Source organism: Indicator indicator, chromosome 3 (assembly GCF_027791375.1).
Source record: "Indicator indicator isolate 239-I01 chromosome 3, UM_Iind_1.1, whole genome shotgun sequence".
Taxonomy (NCBI): domain Eukaryota; kingdom Metazoa; phylum Chordata; class Aves; order Piciformes; family Indicatoridae; genus Indicator; species Indicator indicator.
Window position 1 is genome coordinate 37,452,618 of NC_072012.1, and position 14,497 is coordinate 37,467,114.

At 40.9% G+C, this 14,497-nt stretch overlaps 1 protein-coding gene across 1 annotated transcript in view; it reads left to right on the top strand.

The window, feature by feature from the left end:
• Positions 1 to 3,941: 3,941 nt before the first annotated feature.
• PNPLA8 (patatin like phospholipase domain containing 8) overlaps positions 3,942 to 14,497 on the top strand; it is a 34,541-nt gene continuing 23,985 nt past the window's right edge. The window contains exons 1-5 of the mRNA XM_054399502.1: positions 3,942 to 5,088; positions 5,802 to 5,951; positions 7,110 to 7,261; positions 8,922 to 9,016; positions 12,852 to 13,023. Of these exons, the coding sequence (XP_054255477.1) occupies positions 3,964 to 5,088; positions 5,802 to 5,951; positions 7,110 to 7,261; positions 8,922 to 9,016; positions 12,852 to 13,023 (1,694 nt within the window). The 5' untranslated portion in view covers positions 3,942 to 3,963. The remainder of the gene's footprint in view (positions 5,089 to 5,801; positions 5,952 to 7,109; positions 7,262 to 8,921; positions 9,017 to 12,851; positions 13,024 to 14,497) is intronic.

Genomic DNA, 14,497 nt, shown 5'->3' on the forward strand with positions numbered 1-14,497 from the left:
AAGCTGATTAAGCCAACACTGCTACCACAGTCTAAAACGTAGCAGAACTGTCTTGCTCTCAGTAAGTGGCCTTTATCTAAAGAAACTCAAATGACAACCAGCAGCAAACCCCCAGCTGCTCAGTTACATCTGGCACTTAGAGCAGACACCACTATTGTTTGAGCTATGTAGGGTAAACATGAGTTTAACCATGTGTAATGAAATCCCATGATAAATTAGTGAATAGTACACAGGTTTTAAAAACAGTTGCTCAGAGTAAACTAGCACTAGAAAATACAACCAGATGTGCAGTCATCTAAAGACAAGGCAGGCAGACCACACCTGCAAAACAGGCCACTGTAAGCCAAAACACAGGAGGAAACAGGAGGAGGAAACAGAGGAGCACCTTAGTGTGAACCACCACTGTCCTGTGCAAAAACATCCTAAATAGTAGGCAGCTTATGAGCTATTTGTGGCCCCTGAGGAAGTGATACTGGAACATTGCCTTTAAGTCTTACCTTCATAATCTTTTAAGAACATAAACATCCCATTGCATTGGGTTTACATGACAAGGTTTTGCTAGTGGGAGACCTACAGGGGTGGCTTCTGTGAATAGATAGAAGAAGATGCCCTTACGCTGGAAGGAGCCAGTTCCAAATGAACCTGCTGCTGGCCAAAGATGAGATCATCAGTGACATTGGTAGTGCCTCTGTGGTAACACATTTAAGGAAGAGCAAAAACTAATGTGCAACAGCAGCTGGAGAAAGGAGTAAGAGTATGTGAAAGAAACAATTCTGCAGACACTAAGGACAGTGAAGATGGAGGAGGTACTCGAAGTGCCAGACTAGAGATTCCTGTGGAGCCTGTAGTGAAGACCACAGTGAGGCAGGCTGAGCCCCTGCAGCACATGGAGGTTAACAGTGGAGCAGATATCCACCTGCAGTCTGTGGAGGACTCCATGCCTGAGCAGGCGGATGCCTGAAGAAGGATCTGACCCTGTGGGAAGCCTGTGCTGCAGTAGGGTCCTGCTAGGATCCTGTGGAAAGGGCAGCCCACACTGGAGCAGGTTCACTGGTAGGACTCATGACTCCAGGCAGGGACCCATGCTGGAGCAGTCTGTTCCTGAAGGACTACAATCCATGGAAGGAGCCCACACTAGAGTAATTTGTGAAGAATTGAAACCTGTGGGAAGGAATGACCTTGCAGAAGCTCATGAAGGACTGTCTCTCGTGGAAGGGACCCCATGCTGGGGCCAGGAAACAGGGTGAGGACTCCTCCCCCTGAAAATGGAGTAGCAGAAACAACATAGGATGAACTGACTGCAATACCAATTCCCCATCCCCTGCCCTGCTCAGCAGGAGACAGAAAACTAGAAGTGAAGCCTGGGAAGAAGGGAGGGATGTGGGAAAGGTGTTTTAAAATTTGTTTTCGTTACTCACTATCCTACTCTTGTTATTAATTGGCAGCAAATTTTAATTTCCCTACACTGAGTTTGCTTTGCCCATGATAGTACTTGGTAAGTGGCCTCCCTTTCCTTACCCCAGTCCATGAGCTTTTAATTATTTTCTCTACATGTACTATCGATGGAGAGCAGATGAGAAGCTTTCATGGGCATCTGGCATCAATGCACCACATTAACAGAAGGCAAATGAGGAACTACAAATTATTCAGTTAGTATTTATAGTTTATTCATGAGCTTAAGAATGTCTTGGGTTGGGAGATGCAGAAAGTTCAATCTGCTCGACTTTCACAAAAATGTAAGTGAAGAAATTAATTCTACTTTTTCATTTGTGAGAAAGAAGAGAATCTGATCACTACAATTTGAAACTTCAAACAGTACATTATCCTCCTAACCTTCAAGGCCAGGCATCCATCAGTCAGCAAGTTCAAGCAGTGCATTCACTCTCTAACACCATCATCACAGTAAATTTAGGCAACTTCATGAAAATTCTATTTTACACAGCCTGGCTGCTACTCCTAAGGCTGGCTGCGTAATACCAGTGTGCCCCTTATCCCTATCAAATCAATTAAAAACTCAGTATTTGTGACCCTTCTTCCAGTATGAAGCGGGAAATGCGCAAGGATAGGGCAGTATCATCTGCACGAAGCAGTGGAGAAGAGCTAGGCCGGGTATGGGACCTCCTCCTCCCCGCTCCCAGCGCCTCCAAGGGAGTAGCGCCATGAGCCTGTCTCCGCTGGCACTGTGACGCGAGACGGCCGCAGCTGATACCTTCTGGACACCGAGCAGCGCGAGCGCGCCGGCCCGGCCCACGCCCCACGCCCCACCGAGGCGAGGCGGACCCGAAGCGGCCCTCGGCCCACCCCGTGCATGCCGCTCCGCACGTCGCCGTTCCGCCCCCGCTGCCCACAGTTCGCCTGCAGGCGCGGCCGCTACTGCCTGGGCCTTGACTTTGACCCGCCAAGCTCCACCCCACGAGCCGCGCGACCGCCCTGCGTCACACCGCCCGGTCCCCACCGCCGGTCCCCCCCGCGCCGCGGCGGCTGGTGAGAGGACGCGTGTCTCAGCTGTTTCCGGCGCGCTGGGCACGGGGCAGGCGCAGTAGCGTGGCCCAGCTGGGCGTTCTGCGTAGCTGTTGTTGTTGCTAACGCTGCCCTTTTACCGGCTCTGCCGGGGTAGCACCGCGCGGCCCGTGGCCTCCGAGGGCGGCAGGCTCTGCCTGGCGCTTTTCGGCGGCCTGGGGAGCAGGGGGAGGTGGGAGTCGGGAGCCGTTGCCCAGCAGGTACCTGCCGCCACCGGGGTGGGCCGCGTCGCCCCGGTAAAGAGGGAGGACGTATTGGGGGGTGGGGGGAACATATATGGAGGGGGTGCACGACGAGCGCGTGCCAGACACGCGGGACTCGCGTGATTGACGCAAGGGTGGGTGTGGGCGTGTGACATGGAACCGCCGGCAGGGCTGGGGGCATACGGGGACGGGACAGGAAAGGAAAGGAAAGGACGGGACAGGACAGGACAGGGCAGTACAGTACAGGACTTGCTGCTTGTTTACGGGGCCGCTCGCGAAGTCTTTTCTGCGAAATGGCGCAAGGCAGGAACAGAACGCGCTCCCCCTCCCGGGGCAGGAGGCGACCTTGTGTCTATATAGCACCCCGCCCGCCGCCGTAGCCTGGAGCCGGCTACACGGCGGCGGCAGTGACCCAGCAGGTGTGGAACAGGCACAGCGTAGGTTCAGGCAGCTGCTGAGGAAACAGTAAGTAACGATGCTGCTGCCTGTGGCGGTATCGCCTCGGCTGTTGCTTCGGCGTCGGCTTCTGCCGCCTTTGGTTTACCTGTCACGTCAGGCACCTGTGACGAGCGAGAGAAGTCTGAGCTTGCCATTTAGGCAGATAAGGGACTTGCTCCAACCAACGATTTCAACACAGTTCTTACATACTGTGTAAAAGTATGATCTGCCTCAGAAACTCTTTGTACAGCAAAGTTTATATGCTGTCCTTAGTTTTTAAGATAGGACATTTTGTTAAACCTGTGGCTTTCTACTAAAGCTTTGCTCAAAGAACTGATGTCCTCCTTCCCTGGGATGAATTCTGCAAAGGGGTGGTAATATAATGACAGTTTCATTTGAAGTTTGGTCTTTGCAGAAAATAAGTTACTCAAGAGATAGATATGTCTCTTTATTGGAAACACCAGCAAGCAATTTTCTGTGTCACGACAGCTGTTAAGATAAATGGGCCCTTAAGCAATAATGTGTTGGAATTAAAATGTTGGAATGGCCTGAGCAGTATCGCTGTGAGATTACTTGATTTGAATGTTTATCAGATTTTACTGAACTAAAAAATAAGCTGAACCTGCATTAAGCAACCTGTAATATTAGTTTAACTTACTCGTTTGGGTTTTTCATTGTTTGCTGTTTTGGTTTGTTGTCTTATTTTCTTTTCCAGATAGCACCGTGTTACAAGACTTATTTATTGAAATATGTTTTCTGGAATGAAGTAGACAGCAAGGTAGAAGAGGTGTAATTATAAGTTATGACAGTTCATTTATCTTTAGACACGTATTTATTTTTTGTGATTAATCCAAAAAGTCTTTGGTGGAAGCAAAGAAACAAATGCCTCTATTTGTATAGACCTAAAGTCTGCTGGAGGATAAATCATGCAATTCACCCAAGAGTTTTTCATACAAGCGAGCCTCGGTGTAAATGGGCCAGAAGCAGAACATTTTGGTATAACAAATTCATTTACAGCCATGAATTTTTATACTACAGAGTTTCTAAACTTTTAACTTCTTCTTCCAAAGGACTTACAAAAGTGAGCAATCGCATGTCACGAATTAAGAGTACTATAGAATCTGTTTCAAAGGCAGTGTCTGGCACTCACAATGAACTGGTTTCACGGATAGCTCGGTTGAAGTCACACTCAGGTACTCTGGGAAAAGCAAATAAAAGTAATGCAAATGCAAGTAACATCAGTGCAAATCCAGAAAATGATAAACAAGTCACAGATGCCAGAACACAGGATGATTGCAAAACAGGCCTAGCTGCAAAGAAATCCGCTTGTGCAACTGAAACCTCGGAGTCTATGTTAGTAGGCTCAAGTGCCACTAATCAAGAGAGTCTACAAGATTCAGCATTTAGTGAAAATCACCTTTTCCATGTAAGCTACTTTTCTACACATTTTGGAGAGACTTACAACTTCATAGCTGATCACATCAACTGTTACTTCAATAATAATTCTGTTATGGATCAAGAGAAAAAAAAGGGTGCTTTATTACAGGACTCTAAAAGTGAAGGGAAGAATAAGCTTGATTCAGCAGAAAATACTCTAACGACTGAAGAGAAGACCGTGGATTCAGCAGGTGCTTTCAGTCCTGAGGCAGAGACTCTGGGTGCTGAAAAGGCAAATACTGCTCTTCCAGTTTCCACTAAAAAAAGTATTGCAAACTTTCTTTCATATCCCAGTAACAGTGTACAAGCTTTTGTAGATAGTTACATTGGTGGGTTGGTTCCCAAATTAAGATCTGATGCTAAAGTTGTTTCACAAGAAAAGAGTAAACAACCAGAACAAGAAGTCCCTGAGAAGGTTGAAGAGGACAAAGCAAAAGAGGCTAAGACTGCAGAAGAAAAGGAAAAGCGTCTGTCTCTTCAGAGAGAAAAGGCAAGAATTTGTTTAATGTTATTTCTTTGTATGTTATTTCTATGTATGTTTTATACAAGTGTGTGTGTATATATATATATATATATACACACACACTGTATGCATGTGTATATCTACATGTAAACTTGCATATAGATATACTTAAATATGTACTTACGTAGAAGTACATGTGTACAGTTGTGCATGTACATAAAAGTACATATATACTTACACACATGAAACCAATAAACTTACATATACCTACTTCAGTTATAGAAACTTGCATATACATATATGTACTTGTGTGTGTACTTTTTATGTAAGTATATTGGTAAGCTCATTTATAGAGTGTACATGTGTGTATAGTATATACATATGTTTAGTTCATATATTTAGAGAGAGAGGCTGAATAGATATATCTAGTTGATTTTGTTGTTACAGTAATCTGGCACTCCTTTGTTGTTCAAATACTATACCTTCAGAGTTGTCTGGAGAATACATCAGAGCACATGCTGATGTGCGTTTGGTGTATAGTTGCTGTGAGCCGCCTTTATTTTTCTAGTAAACAGAATCAAAGGTCGCTTGTTTATGTTTAAGCAATGCTTATTACTTGCAGCCTGTAGCAGATTTCTAGTACAGCATGCTGTTCATTACTTCTCGGAAGCCTTAAAATAAGTTTCATACCTTTCTTAAAGCAGTTTTATGTTACTTGTATAACTTCTATCTTTTTTTAGATTATTGCAAGAGTGAGTATTGATAACAGGACTCGAGCTTTAGTTCAAGCCCTACGAAGATCCTCTAATCGAAGAGTCTGTATCAGCAGGGTTGAAGAACTGACCTATCATCTTCTAGAATTTCCAGAGAGCAGAGGAGTTGCAATTAAGGTGCAAACAATCTTGCAAAGAGACATAAATAAATATCTGCCAGACAACTGACACAGAATAGTGTAAAACTTTCTTCTGTGTTTTTGGGGCAGTAATATTTTCTATTTGTAAAACTGACAGTGTGACTCTCTCTTTATAGCTGTTTTTTCAGGTGGTTCAAGCAGATTCATTTGCAAACTACCAGCAGTTTAGCTAAAGGCTCTTAAAATTCCAGTGTTTAATTTAGAAGCATACGGCATTGTCATGTGGGTAGATATAGCTTATTCTAGTGGTAGCTAAAGTTTGTACACTGTGTCCTCTGTTGTAACTCACCAGATGGAATGTATGGTACAGTTGATCTGCATATGCACAACAGTTTTTATGGTTGTTTGCATGCTTCCTTTGAAGAGAGATGTCAAGAGTGGAGTATAACCATCAATTAAGTTCACATAATCTAGTTCTACTCATTATTTCCTGCAGTGAGATGACAGGAGGTGGGTGGTAGACTGTTCTAGCAGTACTAGCCAAACCACGGCATTTGTCAGTCTCATGCCTTTTTCCACAAGCCGTAATGGATTTATGGCATGGATTGTAGAACTGCTAGAAAAGAGATCTTTGGGATCGGAGCGGGCTAGATTAATCATCCAGACAGGGTACAGGTCAATTGTCCACTTAAATAGATGTGAATTACTGCATTATGAAAGTACAGTCACTGCCCTCATTTTTATTACAGTATTCTATATCTTTGTGATAATAATTTTACATTTAACAATTAATTGGTGTGAGAAGGATTTTAATGTTTGTTTTGTTTTAATATTGACACACTTGGAAGATTTCTGGTTTACCTTAATTCTGATAGTTACTTTAGCAATGAGGCATGTATGATATTTTTCTCCCTTGCTAGAAAGAGAGATGGGTAAACACATAGTTAAATTCAGGGGGAAGCTTCTCCCTGGAGATGTTCAAGGCCAGTCTGGATGGGGCCTTTAGTAACCTGATCTAGTTGAGAGACGTACCTGCCCAGGACAGGGGGTTGGATTAAATGATCTCTAAGGTCTCTTCCAGCCTAGGCCATTCTATGAATGTATTGCTTCTATACCAAGCTAGTAAATTTAAGCATGGATTCTTTTGGTATAAACATATAATTTTAGAACAAAATATCTTTGTATTTATCAATAGGAAAAATTAATCCCGTGCCTACTGCGACTCAGACAGGCAAATGACGAAAGTCTTCAGGCTGCTGTTAGAGAGACTTTAGCTGTGATTGGATATACAGACCCTGTGAAAGGCTGGGGAATTCGAGTCCTTACTATTGATGGAGGAGGAACAAGGTAAAAGCTCTTTTTTGTATACATGTAGTCTTTTACGTACTGGAAATAAAATTTAACTTTGTCTTTGATAAATTGGTGCCCAGAGATGCAATTTACATTTCTGTTATATTTGGTTATCCAAGTGATGGGTATTATTTTTGCATCCATTTAAGCTTAAATTTCCATGCATTCATAGTCCAATGACACTGAAATTACCTCCCCATCTAAAGCTGGCTGCATGCTTGGGTTGATTTTCTGCTGTTGAAAGTAAATGGAATGGATATTTGAGTTAGCATGCTCAGAAGTTTAACCTCAGAAATACAAAACTGGTGCAAAACGCTACAGGTACTTTATGCTATGATGATTCTGTTGTCTTGCACTTTCATGGAAGGTGACCTGCCTTAGCTGGAGTGATCTCATATGAAAGAATGAAGATGCTAGTGGTGAAAGCTAGCCTGTCCATCCTGTTAATTTATATTTCTTTCACATCAACTAATGCTTTTTTGTTCCTTTAATTTATGCACCACATGATGTTAGTTATGTGTGCTCTAGTTCTGTGTGAATTTACATACCTATTACAGTTTGTGAAGAGTAGCAGCAGAAGCCTGTTGGTTAAATAGGAAGTCTGATGTTTACTGAAAACTCTGTTCAGGCATATTTGAAGAAATCTTACTGGCAAATATTTAGTGGTTCACAAATCTTTATTGGTAGAAAAGGGAAGTGTGAAGTCTTTGTAAAGCTGTGTTTCTGCAGTCTTTTTGTTTCCCCAAACACATCAAAATCAGTTGCCTTCAAAAAGGAGTAAGTGTATGTCAAAACTTCCAACATTTGTGTTTCCAAATGTTCGTTCTATAAAAGTAAACCATGTCTATGTATATAAACAAAGTGTGTTAATTTTTCTGTTCGATTTCTAGAGAAGTGACATTATAAGACGTCTTTAGGAAGCAGTACCTACATCTGTAACACTGAATGAAATAAGTCCAGAGAGTGAGCCTGAGTACTGACTGGTGACTGGCTGTTGTACCACTTAATAGATGACTTTCCGCTGGTTGTAGTTTTGGACTAGGTTGGCTACTGCTCTTCAGCACAAGCCAGGGCTGATTTAGGGGAGGCAGCATGCAGGAGGTGCCATTCTCAGCAGAATGTGTTGGCGTTCTTTGATACTCCTTTTGCCATACACAGTTCACTAGCTCTAGCCCAGCGGAGTTAGCAACTTGCATGCCAGATACTCAGCCTTGTACTGCAGAAGCACATGTCTGGTGGTCTGGAAGTAATCTCTCCCATTATTTCAGATACATTGAATTGAGACAGAAAAAAAACGCACAGACAAAAACACTGTCCCCCAAGGGCCAATATATTAGAACCAAACCTCAGGCACTATATGGTGTAGATGAAGCTAAAATCTATCCGGAATGTACATCTGTAGCAGATTATCAGCTCTGAGCTTTTGCTGCAAAACAGTATGGCTGTTTTTGGTATACCTGAGTATGTCATTTATATTTAGCATTCATCATTACATTTTAGTTGTGTTCTGCTACTCTTTCACTCCCTGAAATATTCAAGATTCTTAATGTTGTAGTTATTTTTAGTTATTTCATTAATTGTAGTTAACAAGGGTGAGTTTAATTAAAGCAATGTAAAATTAAACTACCATTCCATGTGAAGAATTTTTGTTTTTCAGGGGTTTAGTTGCACTTCAGACTCTACGGAAACTAGAAGAACTAACTGGAAAGCCGGTGCATCAACTTTTTGACTACATTTGTGGCGTAAGCACAGGTAACTTTTGAGCCACGAGTTGGAATTTTGCTATTAATACAGTAAAAGAATTTCTGAGAAAAAATGTAGATTTTGCAGAACTTGCAGTTTCTGACTTTGTCAGCTGGGAAAGTATAGGTGTGACTTCTAAAGAATAACTTTAGGTGGTTCATGATACACTTGTAACTGTAAGGTGATTTGTCATTTTTTCATTAAACCTTCATTTAGTGCACAGATACAAATATCTTTACAGACAACTAAGGTAACGCCCCTCAGAGATTGATACTGAGCCAGTAGTTTTTCCTGTCTTGATTAAGGACGTGCACAGCTGGATGCAGTGAGTGTGTAGCAAGATCACAGATGATCAAAATTAGAGGAAGTGGTCAGTACAGTGATGCTTGACAGGACCCACTTAAGTTTCAATAAGGCCAAATACAAAGCCTTCCATCTGAGGTAGGCTGACAGGTTAGAAACCAGCTTTGCAGAAGACAACGTGATCATATGGGAACAAGTTAAACGTGAATAATCAGTGTGCCCTTGCAGCAAACAAGGCTGACCACATACTGGCTTGTATGTGCAAGAACATACTGAAGAAATTAAGAGTCTCTGGCCACTGTATGTCTATTTTTTGGATCTTCAGTAACCCCTCAGTCCATTGGTTGTGTTCTTATACGTACTGAGTGAGCTGGCAGACAGTCAATGGACTGGAGGTCGTGATACATTGGGAGAGAGTGCAAATCTGGGCTTACTCAACTTCAGGATAAGAAGGTGAAGGGAAGGCCTTATTGCTGTTTCAGCTAGTAGGAGAATACATAGGATTTGGAACTAGACTCTTCCCAAAGGTGTACAGTGATAGGGAAAAAGCCAGCAGACAAGCTGGAATATGGGAAGTTACAATGGGTTGCAAAGGATCATGTTTTCCTTGCAAGGATGGTCAGACACTGGAAGGAGCTGTCTATATAGGTTCTGGAATCTCCATCCCTAGAGATACACAAAATTCAGCTGAACAAGTCCTGCGTAACATTATTATTGAACCTGATTGAAAATGAGGTTGGCTTAGATGACCTGTAGAAGTTCTTCCCACCCTTAATCACTCTTGTGATGCATTGAATTGCTCCTCCCTAGGAAGTAGGAAGCTCCAAGGCATAGTCATGTCTTTCACAAATACCAGACCAGTAGCAGCATAATGCTGATTTCAAAGATAAGAGATATGGTGTAGTTCAGTAGTTCAGCTGCTAACATAAATCCACATTCTTGAATTTTTTTGCACTATACGTATCTTCCATATGGTTTAATTCATAAATAAAATTAAATGGAGATCACCATGACTAGAAAATGTTTTTGTTTGCTTAATAGGCTTAAAATAGGCTCAAATGTGCTCGTCTCCTCCAAGAATTTAAATATACTTCTTCCTTAGTTTTCTATATTGGGCTAATAATTAGTGACATTGCGATGGTTTGTACAAGGAATTCAGTCATTCACATACTGTGATTAAAGATTCTCAAAGCATATTGGTTTCCAGTGCGTTTTCCTACAAAGACATCTGAATTGTACTTGTTTTGAATGTGTGTGAACTTTTCATAAGAACTTCAGATAGGAATGTTCTCCCAAAATATTCCTCTAAGTTGTTGAGAACTTCATAGGGCTAGCGCCCCCATGTGTTCTTCCAGCCTTCAGTGATTCGTAGTTGAGGGAGAGACCTCCTTAAATAAAGCTGGCACTCCTCTGTGTTGATTTTTTTTTTTTTCCTTTTCCTATCATGCCTTTCCAGTTTCAAAATGCATTTTGAAAACCTTTCTAGTGGTAGAAGTATTTTTTTCAGAACTTACGAATTAAGTTGAGTCATGATATTACATGTGGTGCTGCAAGCATCCTTAGGAGGTTCTCTCTTCCCAAGGGAGGGATCATCTGTGTGTGTTTCACTATTGACAATTTTCTAACACTTTAAATCATGTCAAACCTCTTCTGAAAATCTGTGCTAGTTCTCTGCCAGCGGAAAAGCAATCCAAATTTCTAATGTGGATCTAACTATTGCAGTTCAGATTTGTTTCATCTTGTCCTGATTGCCCAGGAATGTGGATAACAGATTCTTTCTTTTCTCTTTGCAGCAGCCTTCTGTGCATTTAGAGGCTTTTGTCACAGCCTGCTTACTCAGACTTTCCTTACAGACTGATTTTGTTGACCTGTCATTGTTTTTGGGGGAAATTTTTGTGTATTTTTTTTCCAATTAGTCCACATCTCTTGAGTAATACTGTTCATGTCCAGTACATCAGCTGAAGTCTTACTAGTGCTGAATAAAGAAGGAATAGTTTTCTGTCATAATATATTCTTGCCTGTCTTGTGTCTTATTAGTCAACTATATCCCTGTGTTCTTCCAGTTACTTCTCAGCCTCCCAGGTTTTAAGTATTTTTTCCCCTAAGTGTTGGCCATCAAGGCTGAGGTGTTGGCTGGAGTCTGTGATACAGAGCAGGATGCAATAGAAGCATCAGGAACTTCTTTCACTGGACTTTGCCTTTGATTTTTGACCTTGCTTTCCTTTGCATGCATGGTTATCATCCAGGAGGTCTCAGCAAAGCCCTTTAATGTGTACCTTGTCTTTGATAACCGTCTTTTGCCACTTGTGTGCTGATAAAAACTGCAGGCTTTGGTGCTGTTTCTCGAGAGGTGAGAGTGTTTGTTACAAATTTTGCCTCTTTTGTTCACTGAAACAACAAATGCATGATGATGTAAAATGGAGAGTTAAGAGGAAAAGAAGGTAGCAGAGGAAGCATGACTCGAAGATTCTCTGCTGCTAGATGTTTAGTCTGTGTGAATAGAAGCATTTGGTGATTTGACAGCTGAGTAAGCTTCTCTTGATGAAACTGTGTCAAGTAGGCCCAGGTTATGTTAGGAACCGTTTGGAAAAAAAAAAAGAGTACATCTATTCACTGACACTCAGCTGCCATGGAGGTGAGGTTTGAGAAAGCAAAAGAAGCTTCAAAGCTGTTTCCTTTAAAGCCATCTTTAGGTTTTTGTACATCTTTCTGAATATGTGTTTTATTCTTGCTCTGTTTCAAGAATTTACTCCCTTTTAAGTTAATTTTATTCAGATCTATCACATTAATCTCCAGTTTGGAAAAATCTTGTGTCCTAATTATTCCTAATGCTTAATTACCTATCCTCACAGTATTGCACAATTAGATTTAAATGCTGTATATGTCCCTTTTAGTTTAATGTATCTATGAAATGCAGTGGTACATGAATTGTATTTTTCTATAGTCTTTTTCATGATATTCTGTACCCAGGATTTTTGGATCTCATTGTTTTGTTCCTTCAAGGGTAGGTCATAATTCTTTTAGGCACACACTAGGTGGCAGTGTGTATGAATGACTGATTGCAAATTGTTTCTGACTAGTCAAAACTCTTCTTTATACAGTTTTCCTATACTTTTTCTTTACTGACTCAGCATTTGCCAGATAGCAAGTAATCCCCCCAACTATATTTGTAATACCACAACAGGGATTTCCCTTGCCCGTTTCTGTTTCCACATAGAGCAGTGGATTTGCTTTGTGCTAAGTATTTGTTTGCAGGGATGAAATCACACAGAATCACAGAATCAATAAGGTTGAAAAAGACCTCAAGGATCAAAATGCCATTTTTCAACTACTCATAGTTTTTGAAAGTGGACTCTTCCTGTCTTATATATGTCCTTCTAAAACATAGTCTGTGCTCCCTGAACAGGAATACAGTGACATAAATCTCAGTTGATCTTTCAAAGATAGGTATTCTGCTAACCTATGAGCTAAACTAAATGGTGATCCATCTTTATAGTCTTACTGCAGGCTATATTTTACATTTTAGATATTTCTCTTTCAGGAGCTATATTAGCTTTTATGTTGGGGTTGTTCCATATTCCTCTGGATGATTGTGAAGAACTGTATCGCAAGTTAGGATCAGATGTTTTTAAGCAGAATGTCATTGTTGGAACAGTCAAAATGGGTTGGAGCCACGCCTTTTATGACAGCGACATATGGGAAAAAATGCTCAAGTAAGTAAAAAAGGATCAGGTGAAAAGTAATTAGTGTCATGTCTGAGAGCCTTTGCTTTTGGTACTGTTTCACTGGTGAGCAAATTCTTAAAAAACTAGAAAGGATTAGCATACACTTTCAGTCTTTTGAAAAATCTGCTTTCATATTTACCAAAACATCACAAGCCTTTAATGTCATGATTTCTGCTTCTGGGAAATAGAGTAAGCTTTAGTGCACTGATTTCTGATTATATTCCTGTGTGCTTGTCAGCTCTGCCTGACCTGACTCATTATAGATCTGCTACAAATTTTACTAGCCACCTGCTGTGCCTTTTTTCTTATAGGAGACCTGCTGAGAAATGATGTGTGGTAGTAGAGATTTTTAATCTTAGCTGCTATATTGTGGGGTTTTGCCCATTGTCCCTTTCTTTGAAAAGGGAAATGAGCTGTAGAGATTGCAGTAAAAAAATACCCACTGTGTCAGAGCAGCCAGTGAAATGGTATTTGTTCATGGATAGGTATGCAAATACATTACTGGCTATTCAGGAAAAGTTACTGGAAGAAAATGTTATAAGTTTTATTACTTAGTGCCATGTATTTGTATATACATATGTATTTGTATTCATATTTCTGTTGTTTATAATTTTTAGCAAACTAATATCATAGCTTCCCAAATAGCAGCTGGCACTGCTACTGAAAGAACTGAAACAACCTTCTCTGAGAGCAAATGTAAAATGGTAAAAAGTTTATTTGGATAAATAATGCAAGTTGCTTTGAGAATATGATTAATGTGTTCTATGGGGTTGAAAGAGATTTTTCCAGAAATTAGAGTAGAAATACTTGTACTTTCTGAGTTCTAAGCATCTCACTTGTTTGCTGAAATGGAGAGAGGCTTTCAAGCACTTCTCTCTGTTTTTGTCTATTTTGGGGAATAAATGTGTTTATCAAGTGGATATCATGAGTTGTTCTTCTCAGATATCTGGAGGAGTTTTGTTGTTTTTTTATTCTTTTTTTTAGAAAGGATCTTTGCTGGTTTTCTATGTTTCCCCTTTTCCTCTCCTGTCTAACTAAAAAAAGTCTTCTGAAGATCAGATTTACCTCATGTGAAAGTATTTTACATGTCTTTAATTTAAATGCTGTTATGCTTTGCAGCTACATGTAACACAGGGGAAGTAAAGCACTCTACTCCTGTGCAATGGACAGAAGTCAGGCCACTGTTATTCTATCCATAGACTAAATGAAAAATTCAATTTAGCAATTAACAAGTGACTTTTTGTTGACCTAATTCTGCAGTGTTGAAGGAAGATGCTATGCCTACACAACATTTAATTGAAACAGTATGGATTCCTTCAGGCTTCTGTGTGATGTGGAAGCCTAGAACTAAGGGAATTGATAGGTTGTGTAGCATCTCTTTGTGGCAGTAACAAGGTCTGGTCTGGTTTTCAGTCATTGCATGGGAAAACAGCTTTGTTTTGTTTTGGCTTTAAAAGCCTTA